Source organism: Strongylocentrotus purpuratus, unplaced genomic scaffold, assembly GCF_000002235.5.
Source record: "Strongylocentrotus purpuratus isolate Spur 01 unplaced genomic scaffold, Spur_5.0 spur5_scaffold_4, whole genome shotgun sequence".
Lineage (NCBI taxonomy): Eukaryota > Metazoa > Echinodermata > Echinoidea > Camarodonta > Strongylocentrotidae > Strongylocentrotus > Strongylocentrotus purpuratus.
In genome coordinates, this window is record NW_022145610.1 from 9,127,258 (window position 1) to 9,143,503 (window position 16,246).

The following is a 16,246-nucleotide window of genomic DNA, read 5'->3' on the forward strand; positions in this document are numbered from 1 at the left end:
TTGGATGAGTGTCATAGTGCCAAGTACAGGTATTGTTAAAAAAGATAAGATTTCAGCTTGGATTCAAAGGTCTCTAAGGAAGTTATGATTCTCAAATTAAATGGTAAGTGGTTGTATAGAAACTGCTTCTATTAAAACCAACTTATTATCAGGGTAGACTTCCCTTTTAACTGCCTTATGACCTTAGAGTTACAGAACAATTTTTGTTTTATATTTTATTTGTTTTGCTACTTATTGGTGAGTAAGTTTGAAATTGAGGAGGAGGGGTGGAGTGAGGGAAAGGCAGGCCCCAGTTTCTCAGAAAAACACTACCTGGGGAGAAAATATGACGTAAAAAAAGGTTCTGTTCAAAATATTTGTATTTACTTTTAGTTGATTGTCTAATGACTGTTCAAGAGATTATATTAGGTCCATGGACGTATTTTCATTTGTAAAGTTATGCAGGCTTACAAAAGGTATTAAGGGGCGAGCAGGGAGACCCATTTTCTCTGAAAATATTGTCACTTGGAGAGAGAATCCTTCAAGAGTTTATGACCTCCAAAGGTTCTGTTCAAAATATTTGTATTTACTCTAAGGTGAGTACTAGGCTAATGACTCGTTGAGGTGATGGGGTCGTGTCGTCATAGAGTGCAAAGATCACTTGCTTGTTTTCTTCCAAGTTCCATGCAGTGTTGCCACTTCGAGGGGGAGGGGAGAGTGGGAGGGGGGGGGTATGGAGGGTACTGGTGAGGTGTTTACGTCCAAGCACAAACAGAGTCACTAATTCAATTTGGTGAGGGTAGGAATAAATAAGGATATAAGGTCATAGGCTTGTTGATTCTTAGTCAAGGATGATGACAAAGAAAAGTTTGTTTATTCCATCATAATTTCACGAGATCAAAAGTAAAGTTAAACCGTGGACCTACTGGTGGTGGTTGATTGCTAATAATCACTATAAAGAGGTCCTGTATTTGTGCCCCTTTCCTCTCAAGAAAGCACAAAGGCTCAGTGGCTCAGGGGTATAGCTGTGGTCTCGTAACCGGAAGGTCCCAGGTTCAAAGCCGAGTCGATGTGCCAGTGCCCTTTGGTAAGGCATTAATCCTCATTACCAAGTCAATCAGAGAGGACTCTCAGCCTCTGTCCCCTGATTGCTAGCTGACAAGTCTACACATGCTTTCGTTTATAGCAGTCGGGTAAAAAAAAAAAAAAACTCATATTGAATAAAAAGTGTGATGATATTGAGGAAAAACAACAGGATCTTCTTTTTTTTGACAGGAAGATTTTTCTTTCTTTTTTCAAATAAAAAGAACTTTCGTTTTATCTGCTGAGCTAATTTGATCAGGATCGTTGGGGTTTCCCTAAATGTGTAATTCTCATCCAAGTTGATAGGTCACCTGCACTTTTGATTTTATTCTTGGAAGTGCTGTGATTGTGGTTTGCGATATGGTATTGTTCAGGTTAAACTGAAGACCTTGCTGGGTTTCCAGGGGAAGCAGAATGACTTTATTTGTAAGAGAGCAACATGTTTTGAGTGATTGTTTTCCTTCTGTTTGTGTCTGGTTAGGAAGGCATTATTTTTAATTGATTTAAGTTGGAAACCCAGGGCACTTACTTTGCACAGTCCTTGACTGTGTAGCACACAACTGACAAAAATGTTAAAGGTAAAGACCAGTATTGGAAACGCCCCAATTTCAAAAAATGAAATGGAAGCTCTTATCATGTGAAAGAATATGTTTTGATTAATACATGATGATGAAAATTTTGCCGGGAAAATGCCTACTAATTGATATATTTGGTAAATTAGTTTAGCTACATGGTCTGTGAGAGATAAACGCAATACGCATGTGTGCGTAGTCCCGTATACATCTTTCTGTCTACAGTGCTTGTAACTTTACGAAGACTGGGCCAAATTTCTTATCATTTTGATGATTCCAGAACCTTGCATTTCACACCAATACTTATATGCTAGATGATCAACCTTTTCTGATCGATTCCACAATGTTTCTTTCACAATGCAATCACATGACCATAACTGGTCTTTACCTTTAAATTCAAAGTGGCAAAATTATAAATTCCATGAAGAATAACATTGTTGAAGTAGATGGGTTGTTTTTAAGAGAATGCAAACCACTTTGATATATACTCCTTATACCATATTTGGATTTTAATGAACCCAAGGTTTGTCTAAGGCTTGTCTGACATTGTAGCAACACCTGATGCTTGCAAGTTGGATTTCATCCATTAAAGTGCTATTGGATGATTAGTTACAGGGAGTTTGGAGCAGGAGCATCTTCAAAATTAGTCATTACTTTATAAGGAAAGGTTCCCTCTCTTCTTAATCTTGCTTTTTGTTCATCACCCTCCCCCCTCCTCTCTCTCTCTGTCTTCCTTCTCTGTAATGAAAAGGGGAAATAATAATGATAAAGGTAGCTTCTTGTATGGCACTCATCTCCTTCATGCAGTGATGATCCAGGTGTTCCAATGTTATTACCCTGGTCAAAGCAAATATGTGGTGCTCTAGCAAATGAGGTACATTTGTACATATTAAATCCTGGGTGGAGACATGCAGTGTGGATTAATGTCTTGCCAAAAGGACATGTTGGACTGGGATTTGAACCCTCAACCCTTTGTTTGAGAGTCAAGTCAAGTGAGAGTCGACCTGATAATGAACCACCATACTAGTACACCATACCACAATTTCCCACTCTCTTTCTCTCTCTCTCTCTCTCTCTCTCTCTCTCTCTCGATCGATCGATCGATCGATCGATCGATCGATCGACCTCTATAACTATGTTACTCATGTAGTTACATAGTTGAAATATAGTTGAAATATTTATTGGTTACTGAATCATCATAGGTTATAACAATAATGTGACAATGTCTTTACATGAGTATAAAACATAAGTTAAATTACATTTCCACATTCAGTAAATCATAGATACATACGCTCGAAGAGGTGATGATACAGAAGGGCTACAGCCTAAGCGTGACAGCTTGATACGCTTGCAGCCGTGAAACATTTAAAATCATAACGATTGTAAAGTAAAGTAAATTACAGAACATAATTGGTGGAAAATAACAAAAATAAACAGTGACTTGCAACCAAAAAAAAAAAATGGGATAGAGGGTGCATGGGAGGGGGATTTTCCTGCTATATCAAGGAAATGCTGACAAACATATCGTCGCTGTTTTCACGAAGTGACGGTAGTGAAAAAAAATTGCATTCACTTTGCGTTACGATTTTCCTCGCTACCGTCACTTCGTGAAAACAAGGACGATATATGATATCATGTGTTAATTTAAGAGATTTGTCAATATTTGCTCAATAAAATTGATTTCACACTTTTCTTGAAAGTATATACTGACTTCAAGTTACGGATGTCAACGGACAGTGAGTTCCAAATATCCGGACCAGAATGTCTTATAGATTTCATAGCCATTGTTGTTTTAGGATTACATAAATGGTATTTATTTGATTGTCTGGTTGGGTATGTATGAATATTTCTATTCAAACAAAACATTGGTGGGAAGTGGGAAGGTAGGGAATCATTATGTAGACGGAACATGAACAGTGCTTTTTGTAAAAAGTTAATATCAGTTACTTTCAGAGTTTTTAACCTCGCGAATAGGGGATCAGTGTGATCGCGATATCCAGCATTGGTACACACACGAATCGCTTTCTTTTGTAGAAGTAGCATTTTATCAGTATATACTTTTGAGTCTGCCCACAGTATATTGCAATAAGACATGTAAGGAAGAATCAAGGAATTGTATAGCATATATAGAATATTCAAAGGCACATAATGTTTTAACTTATACAGTAAACCAACAGTGCGTGACACTCTCTTTGAAACGTAATGTACATGATCACTCCATTTCAGATTTTCATTGATGATAGTTCCAAGAAATTTAGTATTTTGTTTTTTCTCCAAATATTCACCATCCAAGACTATTTCAGGTATAGGTTTATCAGTTGCATTTTTCCTGCTTTGAAAATGAATATAATTAGTTTTTTTCAGATTCAGAGACAATTTGTTGCTCCTAAACCACAAAGACAGCTTAGGTAGCTCGGTGTTCAGAATTCTCTGAAGAGATCGAAAATCGGAATTGGAGCAAAACACATTAGTATCATCAGCAAATATAATATATTGTAATGATGTAGTTGAGTTCGAGATATCATTAACATACAGTAGAAACAATAAAGGACCGAGTATCGATCCTTGTGGGACACCACATTTCATAGGCAATAATGATGAATCTACAGATTCGTAGCTTACATATTGCTTTCTACCTGACAAATAATCATTAAACCAGTCAAGAGCAACTCCTCTTACTCCGTAATAATGAAGTTTGCTTGATAGTACCTTGTGATCAAGAGTGTCAAATGCTTTGCTTAAGTCCATGAATACACCAATAACATGCTTTCGAGACGCCAAAGCATTCGAAACCTTATCATATAATTGTGCAAGGGCTAAATCGGTTGAGTGGTATTTCCTGAAACCATATTGATCCTGATTCAGTAAGTCATTTTCTGTTAGAAAACAATATAGCCTATTGTATATAAGTCTTTCCAATACTTTGGACAAACTCGAGAGAATAGAAACAGGGGGATAGTTTGAGACTTGGGAAGAGTCATCCTTTTTGTATATCGGAACAACCTTAGCAATCTTAAATGCTTCTGGAAATGTACCTGTCGTCAGAGAGAGATTAAAAATATGCACTAGTGGGGTTATTATATTTCCTATAACTTGTTTCAAAAGATATGTGCTTATCCCATCATGACCGTTAGCATAGCTTATTTTAAGAGAACGTGCAATATTCAAGATTTCAATCAAGTTTGTTAGTTTGAGAAATAATGACTTGTTGCAGGGAGTTTGAAGAAATTGTGAGAAGTCGACTCCGTTCGAAGCTATTGTATTGGCCTGATTGGGGCCAACCCCAACAAAGTAAGCATTGAAGCAATTTGCTATTTCTTTTGAATCAACCATTGTATTATTATCTTTGGTAATATGACACTTTGATTTACTCTTTTGTTTTTTGAGGGCTTGATTGATCACATTCCACGTTGATGATGCATTTCCATTTGCATTTTCAAACTGCTTGGCAAAATACATTTGTCGAGACTGTCTAATAATGGTGGTTAGTTTGTTCCTATATGATTTGTAATTATTCAAGCTTTCCTCTCCTGGGTGTCGAAGACTATATTTATATAATCTATTCCGTTTTTTAATAGAGCAAAAGATACCTTTAGTTATCCATGGCTGCTTGATTCTATTTCTTGCCGATCTTTTTTAGTCATTGGGATATGTTTATTTAAAAGAGAGGAGAACAAGTTCCAAAAAAGTGCATATGCCTTATTGGTGTCAGTACATGCGACCACGTCATTCCATGTTACTTTGAGTAGTTCGTCATTAAACATGGCTATTTTTTCAGCTGTGATTTTACGTATCATAGCTTGATTCTTTTCGTCCTCAGGATAATTGCGAACATGATTACAAATCAGGAAAATTGGAAGGTGGTCAGAGATTTCACTATACAAGAGGCCAGAGCCTATATAGTTATTGGTGACATTTGTAAAAATGTTATCTATCAATGTAGAAGAGTTATTTGCCAATCTGGTTGGTTTATCAATCATGGCATTGAATGAATTTGATCGTAACATATTATGAAAAGTATTATCTTCCTGCAAAAGATCAATATTAAAATCACCCATCAAGTAAACATCCTTATTTTCTAGATTGACCTTATGCAGCATCCTATCAAACTCATCCAAAAATAATTCAACCTTTGTATGCGGAGGCCTATATATTGTACATATCAAGATGTTTTTCCTTTGAGCCATATTGATTTCAATGCATATCGAGTCAGTACCATCACTCTTCAAACTAAGGTCAGATCTAATTTTGTATGTTAACAAGTTTGAGATAAACATAGCAGCTCCACCACCCCTTCCGGTTTTTTCTATCAGAACGTACAATCGAATAATTGACAATATTACATAAAGTAGATGGAGATGTATCATTAAGCCACGTTTCTGTGACTCCTATGACTGAAAACGGTTTGGTGAGGGCCGACAGCAGAATGTTCAGATATTCATAATTTTTAACAAGACTTCGTGCATTTGTATGTAATAAGCTAAAGGAATTATTTTCACTCTCAAATCTTGAATTAAATTCATGAGGAAGATAATATTTACAATCCACATACATGTATTGTCAAGGTGGTAAAAAACCACACATGTTGTTTCCTGTTTGATTGTGTAAAGAGAAAAACAAAATCATCATGTTATTTAACCATATCTAGTAAATTCACAAATGTGAGGTCGTGTTCCTCACCTTTCACCTTTGACCCATCGAACGATCTCAACACTCAAAATAGAACAATAGGAAACATACTACATGTTCACATGATAATTGAAAAACAGCTGATCGGAGCTTGCATGTTTTCCACATTTGTTCATGGTTTTAAAGGAGAAGTCCAATCAGATTTCAACTTATATAGATGAAAGTAGAGCAAACAAAAATAGAACAGGACATTATTTCTAATCGAATGAATAATATCGAGAAGTTATGGGTTTTGAAATCATGAATATATGATACAATGATACGAATTGGCAACTCTGCGGTCTGCATGCATGTATAAATATCATTCTCCCCTTTTTTTGTTACATAAAATTTTATGAGCTTCCATCGCCCGCCCTACCTACCAAAAAAATATTTCTCATCTCACCCTGGTATAAGTCACCAAATGAGATTTGCAAGATAGCTTTGATGGTTCAATTTAACTGTTTATTACTTTAAATGTTGCCCACCACTTCAGGATGTCGTTGACCTCAGAAGCAAACCCCAAAATCTGAAAAACATCCACTGTAGTGTTTAATTTAAACAATGGAAGGGCCATCAACTTGGAAACTCCCCTTCTCTCCTCCCCCCCCCCCCCTCTCTCTCTCTCTCTCTCTCTCCCCCCCCCCCCCCCCCCCCCCTCTCCCTATTTGTCCCTCCCTCCCCTCCTCTCTATCTCTCTCTTTCTCTCGCTCTCTAACTTCCTGTTTCCAGCTCCCTTTCCTCTTCTCTCTCCCCCCTCTCTCTCTCTCTCTTTCTTTTTATCTTCCCTTCTCTCTCCCTCACTTGCTTTCTCTACCTATCTGTCTATCCAGTATCCATCTATCTCTCTATCTATCTACAGTCATCTACCTCATCACATCCTTTTTCTCTCGCAACCCCTGTCACTTTATTTGTTATTCAAAATCCAGCTACTTCTAGATCTCTCTGGTTCTCTATTCCATAACCATCGGAAAATGACTAAGAACTTTGGTCTGTTTGTTGATCGTATTTGTAATGTTCCATAAGTCTTTTGTTTTGTCATTGTATAATAGTTTGTTTTTTTTCTTCTTCACTTTCCATAAAAAGTATGAAAGGAATATTTCAAACATATAGTCTTACCATAATGCTATGACTTTATAATACCTTTTTTTTTTAAATCATCTCTGATTCTCTCTTCATAACCTTATTCAGTGTGTTTTTATTAATGTTTAATAGATTCCATTCAAATTTCTGTTTTTTGTGGAAACAGCTTTGAAAGGTGGTTGTCGTATTGACCATCAATACATTTTTCTTCTTTAAATTTCATGCTACTCACATTATTCCAAGCAATCATATAACTAAATACATTTACTTTCTTAGCCACAAGAATGGATACTAGTGTATGTCTTTGTACACTTCTGCACAAGCAAATACGTGATTAACGTCAGAATACGTACCTGCAAAATAAGAAAGGAGTTATCTCTTGATTGAAGCAATTGTATTTTTATTGTATTTTGTCTATTTTATATTGGATATGCTTAATTCAAACACTTTTGAAATCCTTAATGATACCTTGGAAGTGATGGTGTCCTCAGGCTGGTTCGGTATACTTTATCTGGGCTGGTTCATGCACAACTCTTCAGTATCCATTGTTTGTTGTCATTAATTTTCAGCAAGTACATGTACGTGTATGTAATGCTAAATATATTACTCATTGCTATACTGCTAGTGACATTGTCACCTGAAGAAGTGTTGCAGTGGCACACGGAACGTTGTGATCTTCTAGATCCCTTGTTGACCATACATTGCGAGACAAACGAATATCACTAGCGATATTATTTTTGATACATGTATGTACTTTGCACAGATTGCATGACATATGCAACATGTCAGCGCTCAAGGTACCAGCACTCATCAAGATGATTTAAAGCAACCAGTCTAGCCGCCCAACAACGCCATTCCATTAATGCTTAATATCACATTGCAATTTTCTCTTTGCTTTCTTCAGGTGGCTGTCTTCAAGAAGCGAGAGAGGCTACGGTCGGGGGAGAAAGCCATCGACATTGAACGTACCACCGAGGACGATCCGGAGCTGATTCAGCGAGAACAGAGGGTCCTGGAGGATGAGGCCAACGAGGCCAACCACAAGGAGGAGGTGATGGGGATCGACATCTCCATCATCGAATCGGACAACGATGAGGACATCATCGCAGAGATCTCCGATGAAGAGGTCCTCCCAAAGGACGAGAACCCTCCTCATTCGCCTCTAGAAAGGAAAGAAAGTACTGTATGATCATGGTTGATGATGGGGATGCTTCAGGGGATTCCTCGCATTCTTTATAGTAGATGAACAATGAAAGACGTACCTGGTGGTCGAAGGCATCGGAAAGTTCTTGCCCAGATTCTGTTTCAAGTGAGAGATCTCTGAATGAGGAAATATTTTAGGATGCGACCTGGCACCGCTGAAAGACATCCTGCAAGGATTCGTAGATCAGAATTTTTATGACATTTTCTCAAATGACATCATGGATGTTATTGTAGCCAAAGAGGTTACGGCCTCCAGAGGACACCAGGGGCCAGTTTCACAAATCCTTTTTTCAATGACAAATGACAAAAAACAGTGACAAATCTGCTGATAACCAATCAGAAGGAAGGATTTCAGTAGCTTATAACAACAACTGTCATGTGTCACTGATGACAAGTTTTGTGAAACGCCCCCCAGGACGTGACACCGCTGGAAAGACATCATTCAAAGATTCATTTGATCACAGAGAAGGTTTTACGACATCTGTTTGAGAAAAATTATGCATGTTTTTGAGCCGAAGACCGTGGAGTTAACGACTAAGACTTCAAAGATGGAACCGTCAGGGGATGAAAGACACTGATAGAGACAAGTCCTCTCGGTAACAGCGCCCTCTTTATGCCTCCGAGCATACAGCATCCATTTGTGATTCTGCTTGTTATCGAAATGAAGGAGAAGGCAAAGCTGTTCTATCACGCAAATATCCATGTGCGAATTACGCAAGGCTCTTTTGTGCCCTATATGACCTGGGGGTGTTTCACAAAGATCCTAAGTTGAACTTAACAATTATGAAAAGCCGTTAGCATCTTAGAAAATATTTGGTAAAATTTATTTTAAAAGGCATAAAATGTTGATTCAAATCATTCATATTTTCTATTATCAAGGAGATTTCATATTCATGATGTGGAAGTTATGAAAAGTCTAAAATACTTGCATTTTTGCTTTTGAATATATATTTCTTTAATGCTACAAACGGCTCTCCATAATGTTAAAGTCCAACTGAGTGTTAAGTTCGACATAGGACCTTTGTAAAACACCTCCCATTGTATGTCACCTGCAGAGAGCTAGAAGGACACAAAGATGTGATTCAACGCCCTTGTGACTCTCAACAGAGGGTGTTTAGTGACAGGTAATCGATCCCATTTCTTCTATGTGCATTTTTTATTTCACATTTTTACATGTAATCTGTATGTGACAATTTACCTTGGAAAACGAATTTTGTTTCCAATTTTATTTGAAAGCAGTTCTGGAGGTTTTGAACTGAGATTGGATGTATAGAGTGTTGATGCATTGTCTGTTTGGAGCCAGAAGGGTGTTAATGGCTCTGTGTTTGAGCCCTTCTGACTCTCAGCAGACAAATAATATAGTCTTCTATTTTATGTTTAACGAGGCCATGTGATCATGAAGCAAGTTGTTTAAATCTTCCCATGTCTAGCCAAAAGATATTAGAGCAGGGGAATTCCTAATAGTTATGAATTTTGATAATGCCTTATGTCGTGCGCATAACAAATAAACTTTAAAGAAACAAATTATATGAAATTGATAATAAATGTGATTTTAAATGTATTGGATTTAATATGTATTAGAATTCATAAGGAGTTAGATTTATTCTATATATTTCAACAATAGGATTTATTTTTAATCAAGTAGGAACAAACATAGGTAGATGAAAATATCTGATTAATGTTTTGAGTTACATAGAGAGAATGGGAAATAAAAGCAAAATTAAGCCTTAACAAAGACTATGCATGAATTAAAGATGTTTATACAACACTAACTTATTTTTTTATAGGTGTGTATATGCATCAAGCACCATAGTTATGAGCACATTTGAGACCATTTAAGTACATGATATACACTAGACATTTTATACTTCAAGTGATGGGTTTATGATCTGCATTAAAATCTGTTGTAAACACTGAATTATCATCATGTGCAGTGACAATGCACCTTGTTTCAGAAAACTGCATTTCAAACACAGCTGAATTAGGTATGAAGAAATGAAAACATGTATACACGGCTGCAAGCAGTTCCAGGAAATGCACTGTAAAGCAACGTCAATTCCTCCTAGAACTCGTGTATGTTCTGCTTATGTCAGAGGGTATTTAGACTTGAGAGGCTGTTGTTTTTCTACAAATATCAGTTGTCTGGAAAATGGAAATGCTTTAGCGCCCTTCAAAGCACAAAAAGTTGTATTCATGTTAATGGTTTGACTAGCCTTTCACTTGACACACATTCTTGATCTCTTTTACATATTTGTAGCAGCAGTAGTATTAGGATTAATACATATTCTCATTAAAGATAGGGGTAACTGAAAATGGGCTTTTGCTTTTCTTCTTTTGATCACGAGCCACTAATTTTAGATAGGAAATATGAAAATATCCTAATGCACTTGCAAGAAATTTTTATTTCTAGATTTTGCTGAAAGAAAAATTCAAATCCCAAAAGGAGATAACTAGATATTAGATGTGACAACTCTTTGGTATCCCCCCACCCCCCCCCCCATCCCTCACATTCTTTGTTGTCTGCATGTTGTTTCATTTTTGTTTTGACTATGTCGCATTGTTTTGTCTTCGAAAAAGTTTTTATTAGAGCTGCATTGTGTCTTTCATGAGGCTGTCTTTGTGCATGTGGTTTTTATGATATCAGTGGGAGGATATTTTGTTTTAACTCATGACTGTTTTTGTCTTCCTAGTGTCTTGATATGAAAATGATCTAAATTTGCCAAGACACATTTGCATAGGATGGATACATTTTCACCCTGCTCTGTTGTAATAACAAAAAAAAACAATTGCACTGGAGTTTTTTTTAAATTAAGTATGATTTTCTACTTTGCATTGTACAATGAGCAAGTTAGTAACTTATATCATTAGTTGTTGTACAGAGGTGTGCTTTTTATTTATTCGTTGTCCAGTTTATCCTCTTTTCTTTTATGTGCTTAGTATGGCATTATGTTGTTTTTTATGCAATCGCTGTAAGAAAACAATAAAGATCTGTACAGTTTTTATGTGAACTATGTCTATTGACAGACAGGGTTTATATTTTATATTCTCATGAACAATGCAGTGTTTATTTTTTTTTCTCTGTATATAAAATACAACTGCATTCATTGGAATACACATTTCATATAATGTATAGTGCCGCAGCTTGCAAACATGCAGTCCATATTTAGGTGAACTCCACTTTTCCTTTCATATTTTGATGATATTTTTTTTAAAGAAACTCCTGTGATTATCGTTCTCCAAGTAGTCGTTGTAGGGGAACACCACAAACTTACAAATTTTCTAGATTTGATAACCGATATATATAAATATAAATTGAAGATTTCATACGTCAAGTTTTAAATAGGGAATAGATGATATGATATTTGCTTCTTTCCCCTTGTACTCGTTGTTTAGTGTCTCAAGAAAAAATATATAATGTCATTTTAGAAAACGTTTTTAAAGATGTGCAATTAAGAATGGAAGTTGAGCTGGAGATCATAATATGCAGATTTTGGTTGACTTGAGAGAAATAGCAAATACTATTGTACAGTATATATTCCATTTGTTGATAGTGGTATATATTTTTAAAGACAACGCACACTTGCCATATACCAAAATGTATGAGAGGTTTTGAAGCGAACCTTCAGAAAGAACCAAAAATATGTAAAAAGTGATTTGTATTTTTCTTTTTCACTGACTGATGATGTATTTTTCTAACGTGTGAAGGAGCTTGTAGGTGTATTTCTGAAGGAATAAGGTTGAGAGAGGAGTATGGTTATAGAAGGCAAGATGTCGACTCAACAGGGGACTCCCTTCACACCGGAAGGAAGAATAGTTTATATGTTTGTATTTGTTGGATAAAAAGTTATTTTAGCGATAAAATATCTAATTATGTCAAGCACAGGTACTATTCATCAGGGCCCCCCGTTCTATAGAATTTAGCATTGATGGTAACTTCCATGGAAACCTTGATTTGATAGGCTGTTGAGTAATGTTACCATGGTAGTGGTAAATGTTATGCAACGGGGCTCTCGTCAGGGCCAGAAGGGCCTTTACTCTGCGTTAAGTTCATGAGTTAACGCCCTTCTGGCTCCAAACAGACAAATCGTTATCCCACGCTCATGTTTCAGATAGGGCTTTAATATGACCAGGGGGGGCGTTTCACAAAGATCCTAAGTAGAACTTAACATTAAGTTGGACTTAAAAATTATGGACAGCCATTGGAGCCTTAAAATGAAATATATTCAAAAGCAGAAATTCAAGTATTTTAGACTTTTTATAAATTCCACATCAAGAACATAGAATCTTCCATGATAATAGAAAATATGAATGATTTGAATCAACATTTTATGCCTTTTAAAATTACTTTTACAAAATGTTTTCAGGGATGCTAATGGCTTTCCATAATTTTTAAGTCCAACTTAGAGATAAGTTCAACTTAGGATCTTTGTGAAACACCCCCCAGGTGAACTACATGTTTTTATATCATTCGTTTTAATAGAGCAAAAAGGCAATAAATATGTGGCAAGTGATATGAATTTATGCCCTTTAGTAGTCCCCCAAAATAGGGCACTCAATGTACACTTAATGAAAATCAGTTCACTTGAATGAATGATGAGAAATGCTAAACTCGATCTTGATGTTATGTGAACACATGTTGACAAAAGTATCATGTTGTAGAAGCCAGTGGGCTACAGGACATTGAATCTTTAGAAGGTCATTTGAGTTAATGCCCTTCTGGCTCTCAATATACAATATGTTGTCTGTTTGGAGCTGGGAGGGTGTGAACTCATATATTTTGATACCAAGATAACGGCCTTCTCTCTCTGAACAGACTGTATTTCAAAACCCAGCAAAAGGGTGTGTTCTCACTTGTTTATAAACACATGCCTAGATCAGATATCGCTGCTGAGAGCCAGAAGGGCATTAACTCATATACTTGATACAGAATTAGCACCCTTATGGCTCTGAAAAGACTGTGTTTCAAACCCAGCGAAAGGGTGTGTTCTCACCTGTTTATAAATACATGCATACAGTAGATCAGATATCGCTGCTGTGAGCCAGACTCTGTGAAATCATGAGATGACCCATCTTGCTCTCTACTGATAAAAAGTCACTTTGGAAATACGAAGCCAGACTTGACTGTGGGAAAATCTTTCTGGTGTAAGGGAGGATTGTGGGGGGGGGGGGGTATATTTGGGAATATCCGCCTGCCCTTGTTTGTATGCTTGGGGTATACATTGCAATGGTTAAACTGTGTTTGATATCCATTTTGTTTGCTTCAATGATAATACCTGTGAGAGTCTTTACTTCATTAATATTTGTCAAGGAATTGGCTTAATTTATTTAAGTATCACCAACTTAATGTATTTAAGGATTTAAGTGAATATATAGATAGGAATTGAGGAATTCCTCTTATTTCATCTTCATATTTATAAGTATGAAAATGAGTTAAGATATTTGTCATGTGGGGCACTATTTTAGTTGAATGCATATGTTGAGTTTATTGTCCCTTTGTAAGCATATTAATGTATCATTCACATGCCACAATCATTTTATATTTTTCCATTTGGAAATACTTTTTGATGATTGTAACATACACTTTAGAGAGAAATACTAATAAATGCAAATGTTATATTTAAAATATAATGGTTTATGTCCATGTTTTTTTCTTCTTTCTAAAGTGTTTTTGACTCATTATGTTAATGGGATATAAAAGGAAAATGATTTATAGAAAGTGGCTGGATCAATGCCTTACCACTGGTGGTTATAAGGAGGGGCGGAAGAGGAGGAGGACGATGGGTTGATGGTCGTGGTGGTGGTGGTGGTAGTAATGATGACCATGAGGACAGGCGCAGATCCAGGGGGGGCCGAGCGGGCCTTGGCCCCCCCCCCCCCCCGGCAAAAAAAAAAAAAAAAAAAAAAAGAGAGAGAAGAAAGGAAAAGAAGGGAAAAGGAAAGAGGAGAGAAAGGGAAAGAAAGAAGAGGAAGAAGAAAAGAAAAGGGGGAAGAAGGAGATCGGGGGGGGGGGCGAAAGGGCCTTGCCTCCCAGGCTGTCGCCTCCCCCCCCCCCCCCCCCAATCAAAAAAATAATAGAGAAGGAAGGAAAGGGAAAGAAAAAAGGAAAATAGGAGATACTGGCGTACTGATAGAGGGGGGGGGGGGGGGGCTTGGGGGAAATCAAATTCAGACGTGTTTCATTTCTAATTCCATAATTGTGGATTACAAATAATGCTGAAATTACATAATTTCCGAGATTTTTCCTCACTTTTTAGTAAATTATACTTTTTTATGCGTTTGTTGGAAAATGACAAATTCCTAAATTTACAGCCAGGCAAGAAATATGATTCTTGAGATTCCTACATGTCAGGGCCCGAGGAACGGCGGGAATTGGGAGCCTCGAGCCCCCCCCCCCCACACTTTAACCAAAAAAAAGTATATTAAAGAGAAATTAAAAAAAGAAAGAGAGCAAGAAAGAAAGAATAGTTAACTGCCAGTGTTAACAAATAAAGAGGCATCAAAATATGATCATCTGACCGTGATTAAATGCCTAAAACCCCTAAGCTTCCGGGGGATCTACCCCCTAGATTCCACCTAGGGCCCTAAGGTGGGCCCTTCGATGCTCATCTGACGGTTATTTAATGCATAAAACCCCTGATTTTGGGGGGCTTTGTCCCCTTGACCCCACGCCTAAGTGTCCTGCCAGTGTGACAAAATAATAAGGATTATAAAAAATGCTCATCTGACCGTAATTAAACGCCTAAAAACCCCGAGCTTCCGGGGGCTCCACCGCCTCGACCCCACCAGGGGGCCTAAGGCGGGCCCCTGAATGCTTGTCTGACCGTAATTCATTGCCTTAAACGTCTGAGCTTCTGGGGTCGGACAAGGTATCAAAATGTGTTAATCTGACCGCAGGCGCGTAGCCAGGGGGGCGGTGGGGGCGACGATTAAGAGTAGAGAACTGTACAACAAATCGTCTTCTTTCTCTAATGATTTAATGAATCGTAAAAGCTTCCGCGCTTCGCGCGGGAGTGGGTAACCTGTATTCAGACGAGGATTAAGAGTCGAGAACTGTACAACGAATCGTCTTGTTTCTCTAATGATTTAAAGAAATGTAACAGCTTCCGCGCTTCGCGCAGGAGGGGGGTGGGACTGAATTTAGACAAGAATGAAGAGTCGAGAACGGTACAACGAATTGTCTTCTTTCTCTAATGATTTAATGAATCGTAAAAGCTTCCGCGCTACGCGCGGTAGCGGGGGGGGGGAATAACTGAATTCAGACGAGGATTATTTTCGAAAACGGTACAACGAATCGTCTTCTTTCTCTAATAATTTAATGAAACGTCAAAGCTTCCGCGCTTCGCGCAGGAGGGGTTGGGGGGTTGGGACTACATTCAGACAAGAATTAAGAGTCGAGAACGGTACAACGAATCGTCTTCTTTCACTAATGATTTAATGAATCGTAAAAGCTTCCGCGCTTCGCGCGGGAGTGGGTAACCTGTATTCAAACGAGGATTAAGAGTCGAGAACTGTACAACGAATCGTCTTCTTTCTCTAATGATTTAAAGAAATGTAAAAGCTTCCGTGCTACGCGCGGGAGCGGGAGGGGGGGTAACTGAATTCAGACGAGGATTATTTTCGAGAACGGTACAACGAATCGTCTTCTTTCTCTAATAATT

General features: G+C 37.4%; 1 protein-coding gene across 2 annotated transcripts in view; it reads left to right on the top strand.

Annotated features, from left to right (window-relative positions):
- LOC594521 (EVI5-like protein) overlaps positions 1-9,416 on the top strand; it is an 86,709-nt gene extending 77,293 nt beyond the window's left edge. For both annotated transcript variants that reach the window (XM_030998011.1, XM_793957.5), the window contains exon 18: positions 8,290-9,416. In XM_030998011.1, coding sequence (XP_030853871.1) covers positions 8,290-8,574 — 285 coding nt within the window. In that variant the 3' untranslated portion in view covers positions 8,575-9,416. The remainder of the gene's footprint in view (positions 1-8,289) is intronic.
- The last annotated feature ends 6,830 nt before the right edge of the window (positions 9,417-16,246 follow it).